The sequence below is a fragment of the Lissotriton helveticus genome, chromosome 10, assembly GCF_964261635.1.
Source record: "Lissotriton helveticus chromosome 10, aLisHel1.1, whole genome shotgun sequence".
NCBI lineage: Eukaryota > Metazoa > Chordata > Amphibia > Caudata > Salamandridae > Lissotriton > Lissotriton helveticus.
In genome coordinates this window covers 992,048,577-992,065,066 of record NC_136071.1, presented here as the reverse complement: position 1 = coordinate 992,065,066, position 16,490 = coordinate 992,048,577, and the positions used below count along the sequence as shown (strand labels likewise).

At 44.4% G+C, this 16,490-nt stretch overlaps 1 protein-coding gene across 3 annotated transcripts in view; it reads left to right on the top strand.

The window, feature by feature from the left end:
• The window catches only part of LOC144784709 (ATP-dependent translocase ABCB1-like), a 916,046-nt gene that overhangs the window by 313,258 nt on the left and 586,298 nt on the right, over window positions 1-16,490 (top strand). For all 3 annotated transcript variants that reach the window (XM_078663661.1, XM_078663660.1, XM_078663662.1), the window contains one exon: window positions 6,013-6,126. In XM_078663661.1, coding sequence (XP_078519787.1) covers window positions 6,013-6,126 — 114 coding nt within the window. The remainder of the gene's footprint in view (window positions 1-6,012; window positions 6,127-16,490) is intronic.

Genomic DNA, 16,490 nt, shown 5'->3' with positions numbered 1-16,490 from the left:
TCACGAGATGGAGTGTATCGCTATATTTTGGAAGCGATAAAAACAGGACCGTGGGAGGACAAGGCTCTGTGAGTCAGGCAGCCCAGTTTGAAGAGGCTGCGCTGGGTCACTGGGAGCCAGTGCAGGCTCTTTAGCAGGGGTTTCACATGGCCGAATTTCGGCTGGCCGTGGACAAGCCTAGCAGCTTGATTCTGTATCGATGTCAAATGTCAAATAACCTTTATTTGGATATTGCATTATCCATAAAAGTACACAAATAATTACGTACATGGTCAAGATAAAATCACATTAAAATACGGTAACAATACTGCGTTTTTCTGTGATAAAAACAGTGACAGCAAAAAAGTGCAAGGTATCATTATTGTCCGAGTCCACAAATTCATGTCTATTTCTATGGCATTATCAGGTAAAGTATACGTATCCAGGAATCACCCTTAGACTAGCAGCAATGTATACATAGAACACATGTTTAGCAGCGTTATTTTGGGCACAGATTTTGTAAAGTGCATAAAGTATAAATCCTAGTTAATAGGCCATCTAAGTAATGTGCAGAATGCAATGTCAGCCAAAGATCAAAGGTGGGCCGTTATCTATGCCTCCATATTTACAAATGGAAATGCGGGGAAAAAGTGCAACTGTGCCAAGTGCTGATATGTAAGATCTCTAAAAACATGTTGGCCAGATAGGCGTTAATTGTCAAGTTATTGTGATTCACATATTTACAAATAGCAGCATGGGTTAAAGTGCAGCTGTGCAAAGTGCAAGGTGCAAAAAGGCATCCTCCCGGTTTGTAAAGATCACATTAGTCCATGTAGATAGATATTAATTCATAGAAATACGAGATCGAATGGCCTTTTTTAAAAAGTACACACACGGTATATTAATCCATCATCTTTAAGCTGCAGAACAGTCTTAAATGCCACATTAAAATCCTTTATACCTTTAGCTCTAAAGAATGGTATCAAGAGGAACTTGCTGTATTTTTGATAATAAGAGCAGAAGAACAAAAAGTGCATTTGTGTTTGTTTCCCTGGGTTCTGGCACGGGCAAACCATATTCTCAATGTTAGAGTGGTAGCCCATGGGGAAACACAATAGGTACTTTATAGATCCTGCTCTTAAGCGAAACAGAAGACTACGCTCCCAACATGTAATCTCTTTAAGGAGGTAACCAGCTGGTATAAGCGAAGTGGATTCAATATCGCCTTCTATTTGAATATACCGTTTCACAGATGATTTGGCTAGTTCTACATTGTGTCTGGTCTCCCCGTAGTGCCTGTAGAGAATGTTACGGATTGTCTTCCCGTTAATCCCCTCTAGTCCATTTGGATTATCAAACATGTGTTCAAGATTGACTGCTGACAGACTCGCCTGAACTTGGGCCAGCCATGGGATTTTAATACCCTGATCACATTTTAGACAGTCAGCCAGAATTTCTCTTGTCAATGAGGCTTCGGGGTTTTTCCAAACCTTAATCCAGAACAACACAGGACGTGCCTTAATGTAGTCCTCCAAATAAGACAATTTCAATTCAGTGTGGCTTATAAAAGTGGATGATGAAATTGGTAGACCCAAAAGCCTTCTGCAGAATCTGTTCTCCTCAGCCTGGGCATTTTTTAAGTTTGAGTATCCCCAAATTTCGGCCCCATACGTCATAATTGGAACGCATTGTGTCCTGTAGATTTTTAATAAAGACTGTACTACCTCAAATCTCTTAGGCTTGGGAATAAACTTAGACCGACCATAGGCCAAGTGTGGGATTCTGTATCAATTGGAGCCGGCGTGATTATTAAGCAGGAATTCCGGCATACAGTGAGTTTGAGTGATCTATACGCGATATTACTAGGGCCAGTGTAACTTGGATAAGAGCCTCGGATGAAAATCATAACCAAAAGGCAAAAATCCAATGAGTGGAAATATGAGATATACAGTTTGAACGTTTTTAGTGAAAATTTCTCTTAAAAACACAAATCACCACTTGCAGTCATCTGTTAGTGCTAGAAAGGGGGTAAGTCATAGGTTCAGGTTGACCACAAAGGAGCACAGTTCAGGTACAGGGACTAGGTTAGTCCCACTGAAAAGTTACCATTTTAAGTCAGGCACCAAATGTTCTCCTCACATTGGAGGAGGCCATGTGGAGCAGGTAGAAAATTATGGATAGTCATTGCTGCAGTGCAAAGAGCATGGCGAGTGGTTCAGGCTATCATTCCTGTAGTGTGAAGAGCCAGTCAGGCATTGTGGACGGTCTTTGATTTAGCTTTGCGCTGCCGGTCACTGTGGAATGTTGCTGGAGCATGAAGAACGGATCTAGTATTGGCAGTCTTTGCTGGAAGTGATTGTAACATGAACAGCAGGTACCATCAGAGTGACACATTGGTGGTCATCATGGTCTGCACATTCACTATCTTGAGGAGCCCAAGCTTAATGATTTTCAACTTTTCTTGAAGAGGAGTAAACTCTAATGCCAGCAAGGGGTTCAGGACATCGTGAGACACCTCTTGAGGATCAAAAACTCAAACGATCAGAGGCCAGCGGGGCTCAAGCAGGTCCAGTTGCATCCAAAGAAAAACCAAAGGTGGTGATGGACGGAGCGTTGACAATACAAACACTCACCCCCAGTCAACTGATCTGGGTTTAATCCATCACCGTTCTTTAGCTCACTCCGCCACCCCAGTTCAGACATGGCCATATGCAAATCAGTCTGACCCTGTGCCTCATGGGAACAGTCCAGCCGGAACTGCCAAGCCATGTCTTCCCTGGACCGGAATCCAGCTTCCCAGGACCGGTTTCTGGCATTACAGCCGTCTTCAGCGGGGCTTGCTTGACTCCAGTGGCAAAATGAGCAAGGGACTCACGTCTGAGCATACCCTGCCAACTTAGGGCGAACAAAGAAAAAGCAAAGGTGGTGATGGACGGAGCGTTGACAATACAAACACTCACCCCAGTCAACTGATCTGCGTTTAATCCATCACCGTTGCAAGTCCAGACAGGGCGAGTTGCTGCAGGTCATCTGGGCAGTTGCAGGGAGGCCTCTGATGCATGGTGTGTCCCTCTAGCTCACACAGGAGACCAGCCAACTGGCCCTAGAGTCATTCTGGTTAGCCTGGGATAAAAGTAAGCAGGTCCGGACTTCCTTCTTAGACAGCAAGGCAGTTCTCAAGCAGCAAGGCAGTCATCTGACAGTAGTGTAGCACTTCTTCTGTAAATTTCACAGGTCCATGAGTGATCTGATGTTTTTCTCAAGAGGTATAATATTTATATATGGTGCCAGCCTTCGTGTGGTGGGACTGCCTGTCCTACCCAAACATCTGCTTCTGGAAATTTCTTCCCCTTCCTCTGTCAAGGCTTCAAACTGTCAGGGTGATAAAAGGCAGGCAGGCCTGGTGTCCGATTCTTTTGACTGGGTTGGAAATGAAGTAATTTGAAGTGCAAGCATAACTGAGTGCAGCCCTCCCCGTCCCCGTCATCCTGTCAGGATGGACCATCCTGTCCGCACAGATGTCCACTTTGTTTCACTGTCTGGAAGGATTCACAAACCTCACAGCAGATCCATTCAAAGTCACGTAAACCGCGGCAATGGCGGGAGGCACTGATGGTTAGGACAAGAAAATGCCAACTTACTAAAAATGACATTTTCACAATTGTGACTTAAAATCTGACTCCATCATCAAAGAGGGTTTACATTTACAATTCATTTGAGTGTAAACAGCATATCTCTGGCTGCTCCATTCCAAAGTTATCACTTATTAAATGTAACAGGGTAACCCAGTGTAACTTAATTGGAGAGGCAGACCTCGCAGTGAAAAGTGACTTTAGGAGTTTTGCACTGCTAGGACATGTAAAACTTAACAACACATGCCCTACTTTTTAAATACAATGCTCCTTGTACCTTGAGCGTTTAGGGCCTACCTTAGGGGTGCCTTATATGTATTAACAAGGATGGTTTAGGCATGGCAAAAGGTTTATGTTAACCTACCTATCTTGAGTCGATGAGAGTCGACCACTGTGCACAATAGCTCTGGGAATTCCTTCCTAATATATGAAATTCAAACTCTTTAAACATAGGGTTTTCATGCTCTTGATGTGCTTATTCGACACCAAGGCATATGTTTTCATTGGTTAATCAATGTGAATACACAAAAATAAACTGATACATAACACATATATGTTTCACACTGCATATTCATAACATGATCATTTTAACGTATTCATCTGTAAGTCTTCTTTAGCTCAATGCATTTCGGGTCCTTGCTCGACCCTTCATCAGGAGCCTGAGTTTATCTACAAAGGAACAATGTATAAACACCCATCAGCACCATATTTAGCTGGAGAACAAGTCACACTGTATTCAATGGTTTACGTCTTCGTATAACACCAGATAAAATTACTCCCATTACCACACCCAATCGTGAAAAGTGAAAAAATGTGACATACAAATAAATAAACTTCCTCACATGGTCCGGCAAATCAGTTGGGCTGCATCCATCTGTGGATGCAAGGACTACATAAATGCCTGAAAACAACCATTGTGCCTCTCTGAAAACAACCAAAGTCAACCAGCTACATTCTTACCTAGGTTAACACCTCGTGTGAGTGTCGGAATCTTCTTCTAGAAGCTGCCGCTGTTTGCAACCTTGCTTCCACTATGTGTAAAGGTTTATGTTGCCAAATTGAAATCACAGTTTATAACTGAACTACAGGTTGCGTTGGCAGGTCTGAGACATGTTTTAAAGTGCTACCTAAGTGGGTGGCACAGTCTGTGCTGCAGGCCACCTAGTTGCATTTAATGTACAGGCTATGGGTACAGGTGGGACAATTCACCAGGGACTTACATGGAAATAAAATGTGCCAATTCGGTGTTGTCCCATTTTACCATGTTAAAAGAAGAGGACACTAGCACTTTTGCTCTGGTCAGCAGTGGTAAAGAGCACAGAATTACAAAGAAAAAAAAATAGATTCAGCAAAACGAAAGGGATGAAGACAAACGGTTTGGGGAAATATCACACCAAGGATGTCAAATCTAACAACCTTTCTTGATGTTATTTGAGCTGGAGTGTCGACATGTTTAATTAAAAACACTTGCTATAAAATACTGTGTATTCCAAGTTGTTCTTTGATGGTGATGGGTTATTGTTCCGAAGGTGTATGGGTGATAATTGCTAATTATTTAAATGTTCTAGTTTGTTCTTTCCACATTTGCTGCTATGATATTTATGAACTGTTGTTTTGTGTTTAATCATTTTCATTATTTTGTGAAATTAGGGATGGTCAATGAAATTAGGTGGCAGGTTACCTTTTCCAAACACATTTCTTGAAGGAAGACATTTGGGGGCATATTTATAAGTTTTGTGATGCAGGGCAGCGAGGCAAGTCACCTTGCTATGCTTTCCTGCCCTGTATCACAGGAAAAGGGCAGTAATGCATAGTATTTACCCAAAAGGGCGCATTTCTGTCCTTTTCCCTTGTGCTGGATCCATTTTGTCATCCAATCCCAAATGCAGGTACCCGTGCCTGTGTTGTAGGCAGAAATATGTTTGTGCTGGAAGGGGCACTTTCCTGCACAAAAACAATCCTGAGAGGCTTGATCCTCTTTCTATGTGTGCTGCACAATGCTGGCATGGTAAATCTGGAAATGCATCAACAACCATGGGAGTTGCTTGGAAACACCCATGCAATTCCCATGGAACACCTCCTGTGTGGAGAGTTATGTGGTGCAGCGATTTGCGCTAAGTTGCATTACTCCAGATGTTTTAAGCTATTCAAGTCCAAGCAAAGTGGATTTGCGCTGCTTCGAAAATATGGCTTAAGGTTCCTATCGCTCCTGGACCATGTCGCGTGGTGCAAGAGTGACCCAGATCGGGTCATAAATAAGGTCCTTAATGTGCAACTGCATTCACCCTAGACGTCCTTGTTTATATAGCAGTTTATTGACGTATTGCTATTTTGATGCATACATCGTTTTGGCAAAATGTAAATTTTTCGTATACTAATTGATTTTGCTTTTCTTTTACAGATTTTTCTCGCAGTGACAATGGGTACGTTCACGTTTGGGCAAAGTGCCCCTAATATTCAAAGTGTTGCCAGTGCTCGTGTGGCCGCATATGAAATTTATAAGACTATCCAAAAGGTGGGAAGTCAAATATGTCACTCATTGTTTTCATAATACTATTTTTGTGATATTATCAAAATGAATTTGTATTGTATGTGCCGACAAAGGAAACCATACAAGCTTCTTCTATCTACAGAAGTAAACAATAGATATTGTGCGCCGCAGCTCCGCCACCCATGGTGCGCCACATTTACAATGCGGCGCACCATGGGGCAAAAACGGCACAGATGCGTGACGCATCTGTGCCGTAAAGGCAGCGCATTGCTGGAGTTGCGTTGCAAGCGCGTCAAGCCTTATGCCTGCTTCAAGCAGGCGCAGGGTTTTGATGCAGCATTGGCCTAAATGTGACTGATTGAAATCTTGTAGATTTCACTCAGCCACTTTTAAGAGGCGTTTCTGCGCAGGAACTCCCCCCCCCCCTGTGCCGGAACGCCTCCTTATGGCGCAGGGCTTTACAATGTGACGCATTTCCCAGATCCGTCACGTTGTAAATACCCTGCACCATGGCGCATCTTTTGTACCGCCGCTGCGTCACAAAAGTGATGAAACGGCGGCGTGAGGGGCTTGTAAATCTGCCCCTCAATTTCCACAAAACTACTCATTTATCACTCCCTGGGGAGCTCAGGTGCAAACAATGTCATAGTCTATATATTGATTTACAAACAGCTCGACAAACAGAAAGTGTTCATTTAGAAATGCACGAACAAAACAACACAACAAGTCAACAGAGTTTATGTGTTAATTTAAAAACTACATCAACGCACATTCAAATCGTGAACACTGTTAGCAAAAGGCCTCCAGTAACTACTTAATTACCTCTCCTAATCTGCATAGAGGGTACTGAAGGTTATGGAGTAAACAAGCATACTTCAACACTCAGTCATCTTTAATATTTACAAGCAAAACTGGAAGCTAGGTTAGTCTGCTATCGGATGCAGTGCAAATCTAATTGTTGATAGTCAATCGCTTTCAAAATCTAGAGCTACCTTCATCACTGGAAATCGTTGCAAAAAGCCCAGAGTGGAGTTTTCTTTTTTTTTTTCTTTTGCTATCACAATTGGTATACATGTATAAGGTGTGGCTATATGCACACAGAATTGTATTTTAAAAAACGTCACTTATTTGGGATTGCAATTAGTCTTAATTCCGCTAGTCGGTACCCTTGAGCCTTCACCTCGAAGCTGTTTATTTTATTTCGCCTAATAAGTTTTTTCACCAGATGCTTTGAACAAAGTAGCTCAGTGACTGCGAATGTTTCATCTCACCTTCAGACACACCCAGAGAACAATTGTCTGCTATTGTGTTTCTCCAGAAAGCTAACTTAATATCATAGTGCAATATTACTATAGAATGACCATTATAAATGATAATGCCCTTATAATACAGAAACCCGCAAATCAGTTCAATTTGAAAGTTTCATTTGTCTTTGCTAATATGTGTTTGGAATAACACAGCACTCCCGATGGTTTCTGTAATACATCATTCAATTGACATATGCATTCACTTTAGTTTATCCAAAGTACATTTGCTGACAATTAAACCCTCCTTTTACTTGCTGTGTTTGCATGTAGCACTGAACGTTCCTTCTGAAAACATTTTGATTCAAATCATGGTGATTTACAGAATTGAAAGCAAACCGTCATTCACATCCTTGTACATGTGTTCATGTCAGTGAGTACCTATCACATCTTTTGTAACCGAAAAATATTTTTGCATTAAAATATTATTACACATATTACAATGCTTTTGTTCTTCGGTATATATTTTTTTTCTTTATTATCGAATAAGTTAAGTCAACAATTCGTTTTTACAATTAAGATAACAGCTTTTCTATTTTTTCAAATAGGGCCCAGTTTCACAGGCATTTTATGCAAAGAACCTGATAGATGGCAGCAGATGGCATTATAGTAAATGATTTAACAGACATTTGCACCATTTTGAATCAACAGTATCACACTCCCCAGCTGAAAACATATACTTCTGCAAATGCCTTGTGTAGGACTTGGCCCTTTTTGGCTAAAGTCCCTAAACTTTTTGCTTTCCCGTAAACCTTTTTCTGACATCAAAGTGTAAGTGTTCCCTGTATAAAGTAATGGTAATTGGTTGTCCATGATTGGTATGTTTGCCTTACTAAGTGAAGTCCCTAGTAAAGCACACTATGTGTGCCAGGGCTGGTAATGCAACTGCTACTAGTTGGCCCCAGCACTATTTTTGCCACCCACACAAGTAGCCTTAAAAAGGGAACTCGGGCCTGCCATTACATTGTTATACTGCCATGTTGTTTTGTCAAGTGCATTCACTCGCCAGACCTTACCCATCCCTTTCTGTGTACATCAGACGCCCCTATGGTAGGTCCAGGATACCCCTGGACAGGGTGGAGTGCATGTGAAAGGTAGGACATGTACTAAGGTGTGTGTCATACCCTGACAGTGAAATAATCTCCATTTTCGTTTTTCATTGTTGAAAGGCCATCTTGCCCATAGGATAGAATGGGAAGGCTGTGTAATGTTTTCCAGCCTATCTTCCCAAGGGCTTAAGATGGAAAGGTAAAGTTTAATAAGCCTGAACTCACAATGTAATAACACATCTTTTTATGAGGGTGGTATTTGCAATGTGTGTTCAGAAGTCACTCTTTTAGAAGTGGCTGAGTATTGTGCTCTAACATTTCTGTGTGTCTTTGCCTGGCTGTGCATTGACTGACTGGATTTGAAAGCGAAAGGATCTGGGGAATGTCTTGACCCAGGGGAGGTGGTGAGATAGCCACAGGCTGACCTGCACCTGGAGTGTAGGGGGAGGAGAAGCCCTTAGAGGTGAAGAAGCCTGGGTTGCTTCTATAAAACAATTAGCTCATCTCCTGCCGAGTAATTGAGAATCCAGACCCCCACTAATCAAAGGAAGAGAGGTGTCACTGGCAGGGAGGCACCCAGAACTGGTTTGAACAGGGGTCATTGCCCCTGAAGCACAAAGACTTCAAAGCCATTGAGGGGTATAACTGTAAGACCTGAAGCTCCTGAACTTTGGAGAATGACTTGGTCAAGTCTGAACAAGACTGGAGCTACTTCATGGTTGCAGTCTGAGACCCTCGTAAGAACTGCCTGTGATCAGGGGCGCCTGGTGTCCAATTGAGTCTCAGTGACGCTGTGTGCGTGTGCTTTGTGCAGCACTGAGACATTCAGGAGGATCAGCCTGTGATCGGGGGCACTTGGCATCCAAGCTAGGATCAGTGACGCTGTGTGCATGTGCTTTATGCAACCTGAACCCCGTTTTGAGGATTGTCAAGTGATCGTGTGCACCAGAATCCAAGTGATTCTCATCGATGCTATGAGCATGTGCGTTGTGCACTACGAGGATTCGCCTTGTTATCGTGTGCACCGCAATCCCAGCGAGTCTCAGCGACGCTGTGTGCGGGTGCGTTGTGCATCGGGAGACTTTCATGAGGATTCTACTTGTTATCGTGTGCACCAGAGTAAAGGGTGTATCAGCGACGCTGTGCATGTGATCTTCATGCAGCCTGAGACCTGTGTGTGGAGTGCCCAGTGATCGTGCACCCAGAGTGAAGAAAGACTCAGCGATGCTGTGTGTGTGTGCTTTGTGGCAGCCTGATATCTGCTTAAGTGAAGGGGCCCGGACCGGCAGTCCCGGAGGATGCTTTGTTGCCGGCCCAAGTCGCTGTTATCATTTCACAGTGCTGCTTGGAGGCCCAGCTGCTGGACGAGGAGAGGAGAGTGGGTTCACACCCACCTGGTAATGTGTGTCGACTCCTGGGGTGGGTCGTGGGCTCGGAGGGAGACGCTCTCAGCCGCTCTCTCGTGTTGGCAGCGCGAGCCACTGCTTCGGCTCGTATCGCAGCCCGTATGGCAAAGGGAGTGGCGGTACAGGGGCCGGAGTGCGAAGCTGCACTTTGGAATTACATCGTACTGTGTTGGGGGCAACTGTGAGAGGCTGACTGAAGGTCAGAAGAGGAGGCAGACAGACCGCCTAAGGCCTGGTGATTGGGGCCTGAGTGTACTACGTGGTGTTCCATTTCTGAGAGCGGAGTATCTGACTGCTGTATTACACATTGCAACATTTCTGAATAGCAAAGTACTTGATTGTCGTATCACGCATTGCCTTGTTCCTGCATAACAAACCACTTGATTAGCGTATTGCACATTGCATTACTCCTGCATAACAAATTACCTGATTAGTGTACATGCATTGCCTTATTATTGCAGAACAACATATCTGGTGGTTGGATGACGCACTGCTTTGTTTTACCTTGCAAAGTGCCTGATTGTTGCGTTACACATTGCATTCTTTTCATTGCAGAACGTCTGATTGCTATGTTACGCATTACAGTATATTTACATTGCACAAGTACCTGATTCTAACAAAACGAACTGTATGACATGTGGTTAGGAGTACAGGAGAATGTTTAGAAGTGCTCATTGACATTGCCAGAACTTACAAGGGCTGGCTGACCTAACAACCGGCCAGGACAAATATTACACAACCGCATATGTTGGATTTATATTGTGTGGTCTTATTGTATATCTTTTTACATAAAGTTTATACTCTTTTTTTAAAACTTGTGTGGAGTCTATTTGTGGTGTCATCATTGGATTATTGTGAGCCTGGTTGCGAGTATGTAACACATTTGCCTTGAGGATAAGCCTGGCTGCTCGTGCCAAGCTATCGAGGGGGTTGAGCGGGGCTATCTAAGAAGGTGACCTTCCTTTCCATGATGTTGGAACGCGGGTCTCTACTTGGGCTAAGGTACCTACCTCAGCCAACCAGGGATCCCGGGTCTAACACCTTGTTTCTTGATAAAGTTGATCAAATCAGCTCTGGCTATATAACACAACAATACTGTCATGTTACAGGTAATAGAAGCCCCCACAGCCTCTGGTGTGGGGGGGGAGGGGCAGGGAGGGGGACATGGTTTTATGTTTTCTCACCCTCTAAGCCATGCCATTGAATGCCTTGCAGAATGCGTGCAATGGCATGGAATAAGAAACAGTCAAATGCTTGGGAAAGCACCCCCGCTTTTCCAAGCAGATCCCCTGTGTGTTGGGGGAGCAATCTTTCAGGGGGCCCCCGTTGGGCTCAAGACCAATGAATATCTGTGTGATGTGAGAGACACCAGGGTCCCCCATCACATTCTTTAAGGGAACTCCATCGTTTTGCGTTCCGCCACTGATGCTATATTAGAGGTGGTTTATAATTTGTGCATTTCATTTGCCACATTGAAGTATGTACATTACTTTTCTGTAAGGATACCCTTGCAGGTTAAAACACCTGTCCAGAGCGCACCGATAAAGTTGCAGCAAATTATGTATATATCTGGCATAGTGCATTTCTACCTTTCTGTGATTTACCTATCGTAATCTGATCCAAACTACACATTACCCTTGAGTGAGCAAAATAGTGTGATTGTGACATTTTTAACTGTGCTAATGAGACCATGACCACAGTGGTGCAACACACAAGATCAAAGCATTTTACATTTTCTTTAGCAAGGCCTGGGATTTTGAAAAGCTGGGGTGCATGACTCATTTTCCTCTAAAGAGACCCTCAAGCCGCACCAGAATGTCCTTGTCAAACCATCATCTGACATACTTTTCATTTCCCAAATATAGGGTCAGATGTAGGTAATTTTTGTTTACCGACTCTTACATACCGATCCATACTGAATCGGTATTTCAGAATCGGAAAACGGGATGTAGGAAAAAATCTGTAACATTTACTGATTCGGTAACAGTCGGAATTTCACATCGGTATTTACCGAATCGGTAAATACCGAATCGGTAAAATCCGAATCGGTAATACCCATTCAACCCTATGGGCCTCCAGGCCCATAGGAATGAATGGGAATTACCGATTCGGTATTTACCGATTCGGTAAATGGGTAATCGGTAAATTCAAAAAGACCCATGTAAGCCTGTCAACCAATCAGGAGCACCCACCACAACCCACAACAAAGCAACTGAGGAACCAACCAATCAGATGCAAACACCCCACCCCAGTACCGGGAAGTGGTCACACCCCTGCAGGTGCAGAGCAACTGAACTGTTTGGAGAGCTGGAGAAAACACAGAGGAGCAGGCAGTCCTGAGCATATCCGAGCAGCAGAATGGAGTCCCAGGATGGCCAGAAGGATGCAGATGAGTGAAAGAGGAAAGTGAAATTCAGCCCAGCAGAACTGTAGCTTCTGGTTGAGGAGGTCATCAAACACCACACCCAGCTCTTTGGCAAGCAGTCTCTGCATGTAGCAGAGTCAGTCAAAAGGAACACCTGGCTGGAGATCCAGTCCAAGGTCAATGCCATTGGGGTCATACACAAGGACATAGATGACTTCAAAAAAAGGTGGTATGATCTGCGGATCATTACCTAAAAAAAATTGCAGCACAGAGGAAAGAAGCTGGAGCCACAGGTGGAGGGAGGAACAGAGCACCAAGACTGACAGACCTGGAGCAGCTGGTGGAATCTACCCTGGAGCCTGAAAGTATCCATGGGATAGGGGATGCTGACAGCTCAGCCAGAGCTGGGAAAAAAAGGTAAGATGCATGGATTGAATCCCCACCCTTTTCCCTGATTCCCTTCCCCAATGTGGTTGTCTGCATCACACTCCAGAACTGCTATTAGACATTTCCAGCAATGCATCATGGGAGATGTAGTCATAGGAACATACATCAATGCAGTCAACATAGAAATCAGCAAGGCATGCCATACACTACATACAAAAGCTGTTTAGGACTAGGCAATTGTGTGATAGGTATGTGATTTAATAATGACACACAGGTGAACAACACCACTGACCCAATTTTCATATCTGTCCACAGGAGAGTCATTGCGCAGTACAGCGCAGGAAAGGGAGGAGAGGGCACCGGCAACAGAGAGGAGTCATAAAACAGCCAATAGAGCTGGTCCAAGCACTGTTCTGCAAAACACACCCACAGGGCAGGCAGCCACTACACCGGAGCGACGCACCACACCACAGCCTCTGTCACCTCTGCTGTTTGGGTCACAACAGTTGGAACCACCAGCACTCTCCCCCACACCAACCTCAGAGTCATCTGTGCTGGGAAGGCCAAGGAGGCATGATGTGCCCCCTCTCAGGATTCTTGAGACGTCAGAAGAGGAAGATGTTGAGGGTGGCACACCAACAAATCCACCTCAGACTGACAACGCTGGGCAGCAGACTTCACCTGGAGCTGTGCGGGCCGGTGTCCGGGGCCGAGGGGCACGGGAGAGAGGCAAAGGCGAGGATGGAGAGGGGGTCTTCTGTGGTCTTGAGGCCACCATGGTTAAAGTCCAGCGCCTGCAAGCAAAGGGCATTTTAGCTGTTCATAGACAGGTGTGCACTTTAAATAGCAGGATGTCCAACATAGACCGGGGGATTGGCACAATGACAGAGTGCATGCAGTCCATGGCAAAGGGAATCAAGGACATGACACAGATCATGAGTGCTCTCTGCGACAAACTAGACAGTGACCACTCCAAGAGGCGTAGGGATCGTCAGTGCATGCGGCAACAGACCAAAGCCATGAACCGGCTTGCTGCAGCAACCTCCCTGCTATGCCGGCGCTCTATCAACATGCAGGATGGCATTGTGCACTGCTGCACTGATTTGTCGAGGGGATGGGAGAGTCACCTTTGCCATGGAGCTTTTGCTCACACAACAGGCAGCCACTGCTGGAGACACAGGTGTCGGGGACACAGAAGACTCCACCAGCAGGAGTGGCTCTAGCACTCCTCTTTCTGACATTCGAAGGAGCAGGAGGCGGCAATCTGCTGACCCAGGAACCACTGCAACCGGTGACACTCAGCCTCGTGCATCCCGCACTGTAGTGCGTGGACGCAAACATTGAGGATGCCCTCAACCCACAGGGCAGGTCACGGTGAGGGAAACTGTGACCACCCAGTGTGGAATACAGACATTGTAATACCATGCTGTGGTATCAGTGAAGTGCGGTAGTGACTAATAAACTACGTACTACAAATACTAAGCCTGTCTGTGTCTCCTTACTTACTAAGAAATATCTGCGTTTGATCTCTGCCCGTCTCAGTCTCCCCTCTGTTGCTGGTGCTGCTCCTGTTGCATAGGGCTCTGCCTGTTCTGTGTCATCATCAATGTCCTCATGATATGCGATCTCCACCTCTGCACCTTCCTTGGTGGCAAGATCGTGCAGCATTGCACAGGTCGCTATCATTTTGCAGCAGATGATTGGTGTGCACTGCCATGCACCTCCGCTCTTGTGGAGGCAGCGGAACCTGCTTTTCAGGAGTCCAAATGTGCATTCTACGACGTTGCGTGTTGCTCTGTGTGCCACATTGTAACGCCTCTCACTCCTGGTAGATGGATTGAGGTAGGGGGATAAGCACAAAGGACCGCAAGGCATAAGCGCTATTGCCTAGGTGGAAAAGAGCGTGCCATTAGTTACATACTCATGATACATTCACCTGCTATGACTATCAGGGTGTGTCACAGTTATTTATCTAGCAGGTATCCGTCCCCAAAATCTCCAGCAACAAGGTGTGTATATATCCCATTGTTCTGGAATATGTACGAGTCGTGGGTACTCCCAGGGAATTTGGCCACAATGTCTGTTATGATGTTGCCAGCATTGCATATCACCTGCACATTGATTGAGTGCGTTGATTTCCGGTTCTTGTAAATGTGTTCTGTGGCTGCAGGTGGGCAGAGTGGGATGTGGGTGCCCTCTATGCAGCCTATGATGTGAGGGAAGTGTGCCAGTTGATATAAATCTGTTTTGGTATTTGCAAGTTCCAAAGGTGTGTCAGGGAACCTAATATAATGATGCATTCTCTAGATCATGGCCTCAAGGAACTTCCTAAAGAAACGGGACCGGCAGCTCTGGGACGCACCACCTACTGCGGCAATCACACTCCCAGAGGCAAGCAACTGTAGGCTACACAGCACCTGCACATGGGGTGGGATGGCGTGCGCCCTTGGTGTTGGGTGCTCCAGGAGTGGGTGCAGGTCCCTGATCAAGTCCAGGATGGTGTGGGGGTAAAGCCTGTACCTTTGCAGTATCTCTGGCTCAGTCAGTTGGAAGAGTGTTATCCTCTGCCTGTAGACTTGCTCCTCCCTTCTCCATACCCTCTCTCCTGCTGCCTGTAGCCGTAGCCGCCTTGCTATGACGTAGAATGCTGCCAATCTGATTACATTGTTGCATTTTGGGGCCTTATTTTATAGCCTGCACCTGCTTACCACCTGCTTTTAATCCATGGTAAATACCGACTCTTAAATACCGAATTTCAGGAAATTCGGTATTTTTTAGGTTTCCTACATCTCGATAGGCATTTTTTACCATTTCTTATTTACCGAATCAGTAAATAAGAATTTGGTAAATAAGGATTTGGTAAATTCCGAATCGGTAGAATACCGACTCATATTTACTGAATCTGTAGATTTTTGACTCCTACATCTCATTTTCCAAATACCGGTCGGTAACGGCTGAAATTACCAAATTTCGGCCGTTAGCGACCGGTATTTGGCTACCTACATCTGACCCATAGTTTTAGAGATGGCCCCACTGGAATAAATAATACAAAAGTTCCACTCAATGGAATGATAATTTTTTAAAGAAATGTAGGGTATAAAAGCCAGATGATATTTTTGTACACATTATTCTAAAAAAAAAGAATCCCTAAATAGCACTAATTAATCAAATGTTATAGATTCCAATTTGTGTAAACATTAAAAGAATAGATCAGTAATAAGGGTTTCAGAGGCATAAAATGACCTTCATGAATCAATACTATCTCAGCAGGTTTTCCCGGATATGTATTTTGTAATTTATTTCCATGCTCAATGGCATAAGTTCTTAATGAAAAGAAGTGCTAGCAAGTAACCAGTTAGTATGCGTGCAAAGCCATCTCAGCCTTAGATCCTAACATTGCTGAAATAAGTATGCGTGGGAAATGTAAAACTTGGTAAAAGACAAGATATAATACAAGTGTAGTCGTAGGCAATTTAAAAAAAAACAAAAGGTGAATGTCAATGGGCAATTCTCTCTACTAGATCCTAACTGTTTTAAACACAAACTAATATATTCATCCAAAAGGCTTTGATTGAAGAGATTTTGTATCCATGTTATGCATAAATTGTGTTTTTTCTGAGTTTTACCAAAAATGAGTGGCCCAACGTAGATCTCAATGCTTTCCGCATCAAAATCTGCATTGGTCCTGTAGTTACCAACCCTTCATCCGTTAGTAAAATGCAGCAGGTTTTACGATGTGAAAGTTATTCCAGGGTGCTGTCAACTACGCATGGCTTGTAACCCTTATCCCTGCGCAAATTTGTGTTTGCACAAGAGTTGATAAAAAACAATTGGCTCCTAATTGGGGTCTAGTTATGAAGCATATTGGTCTGCAGGC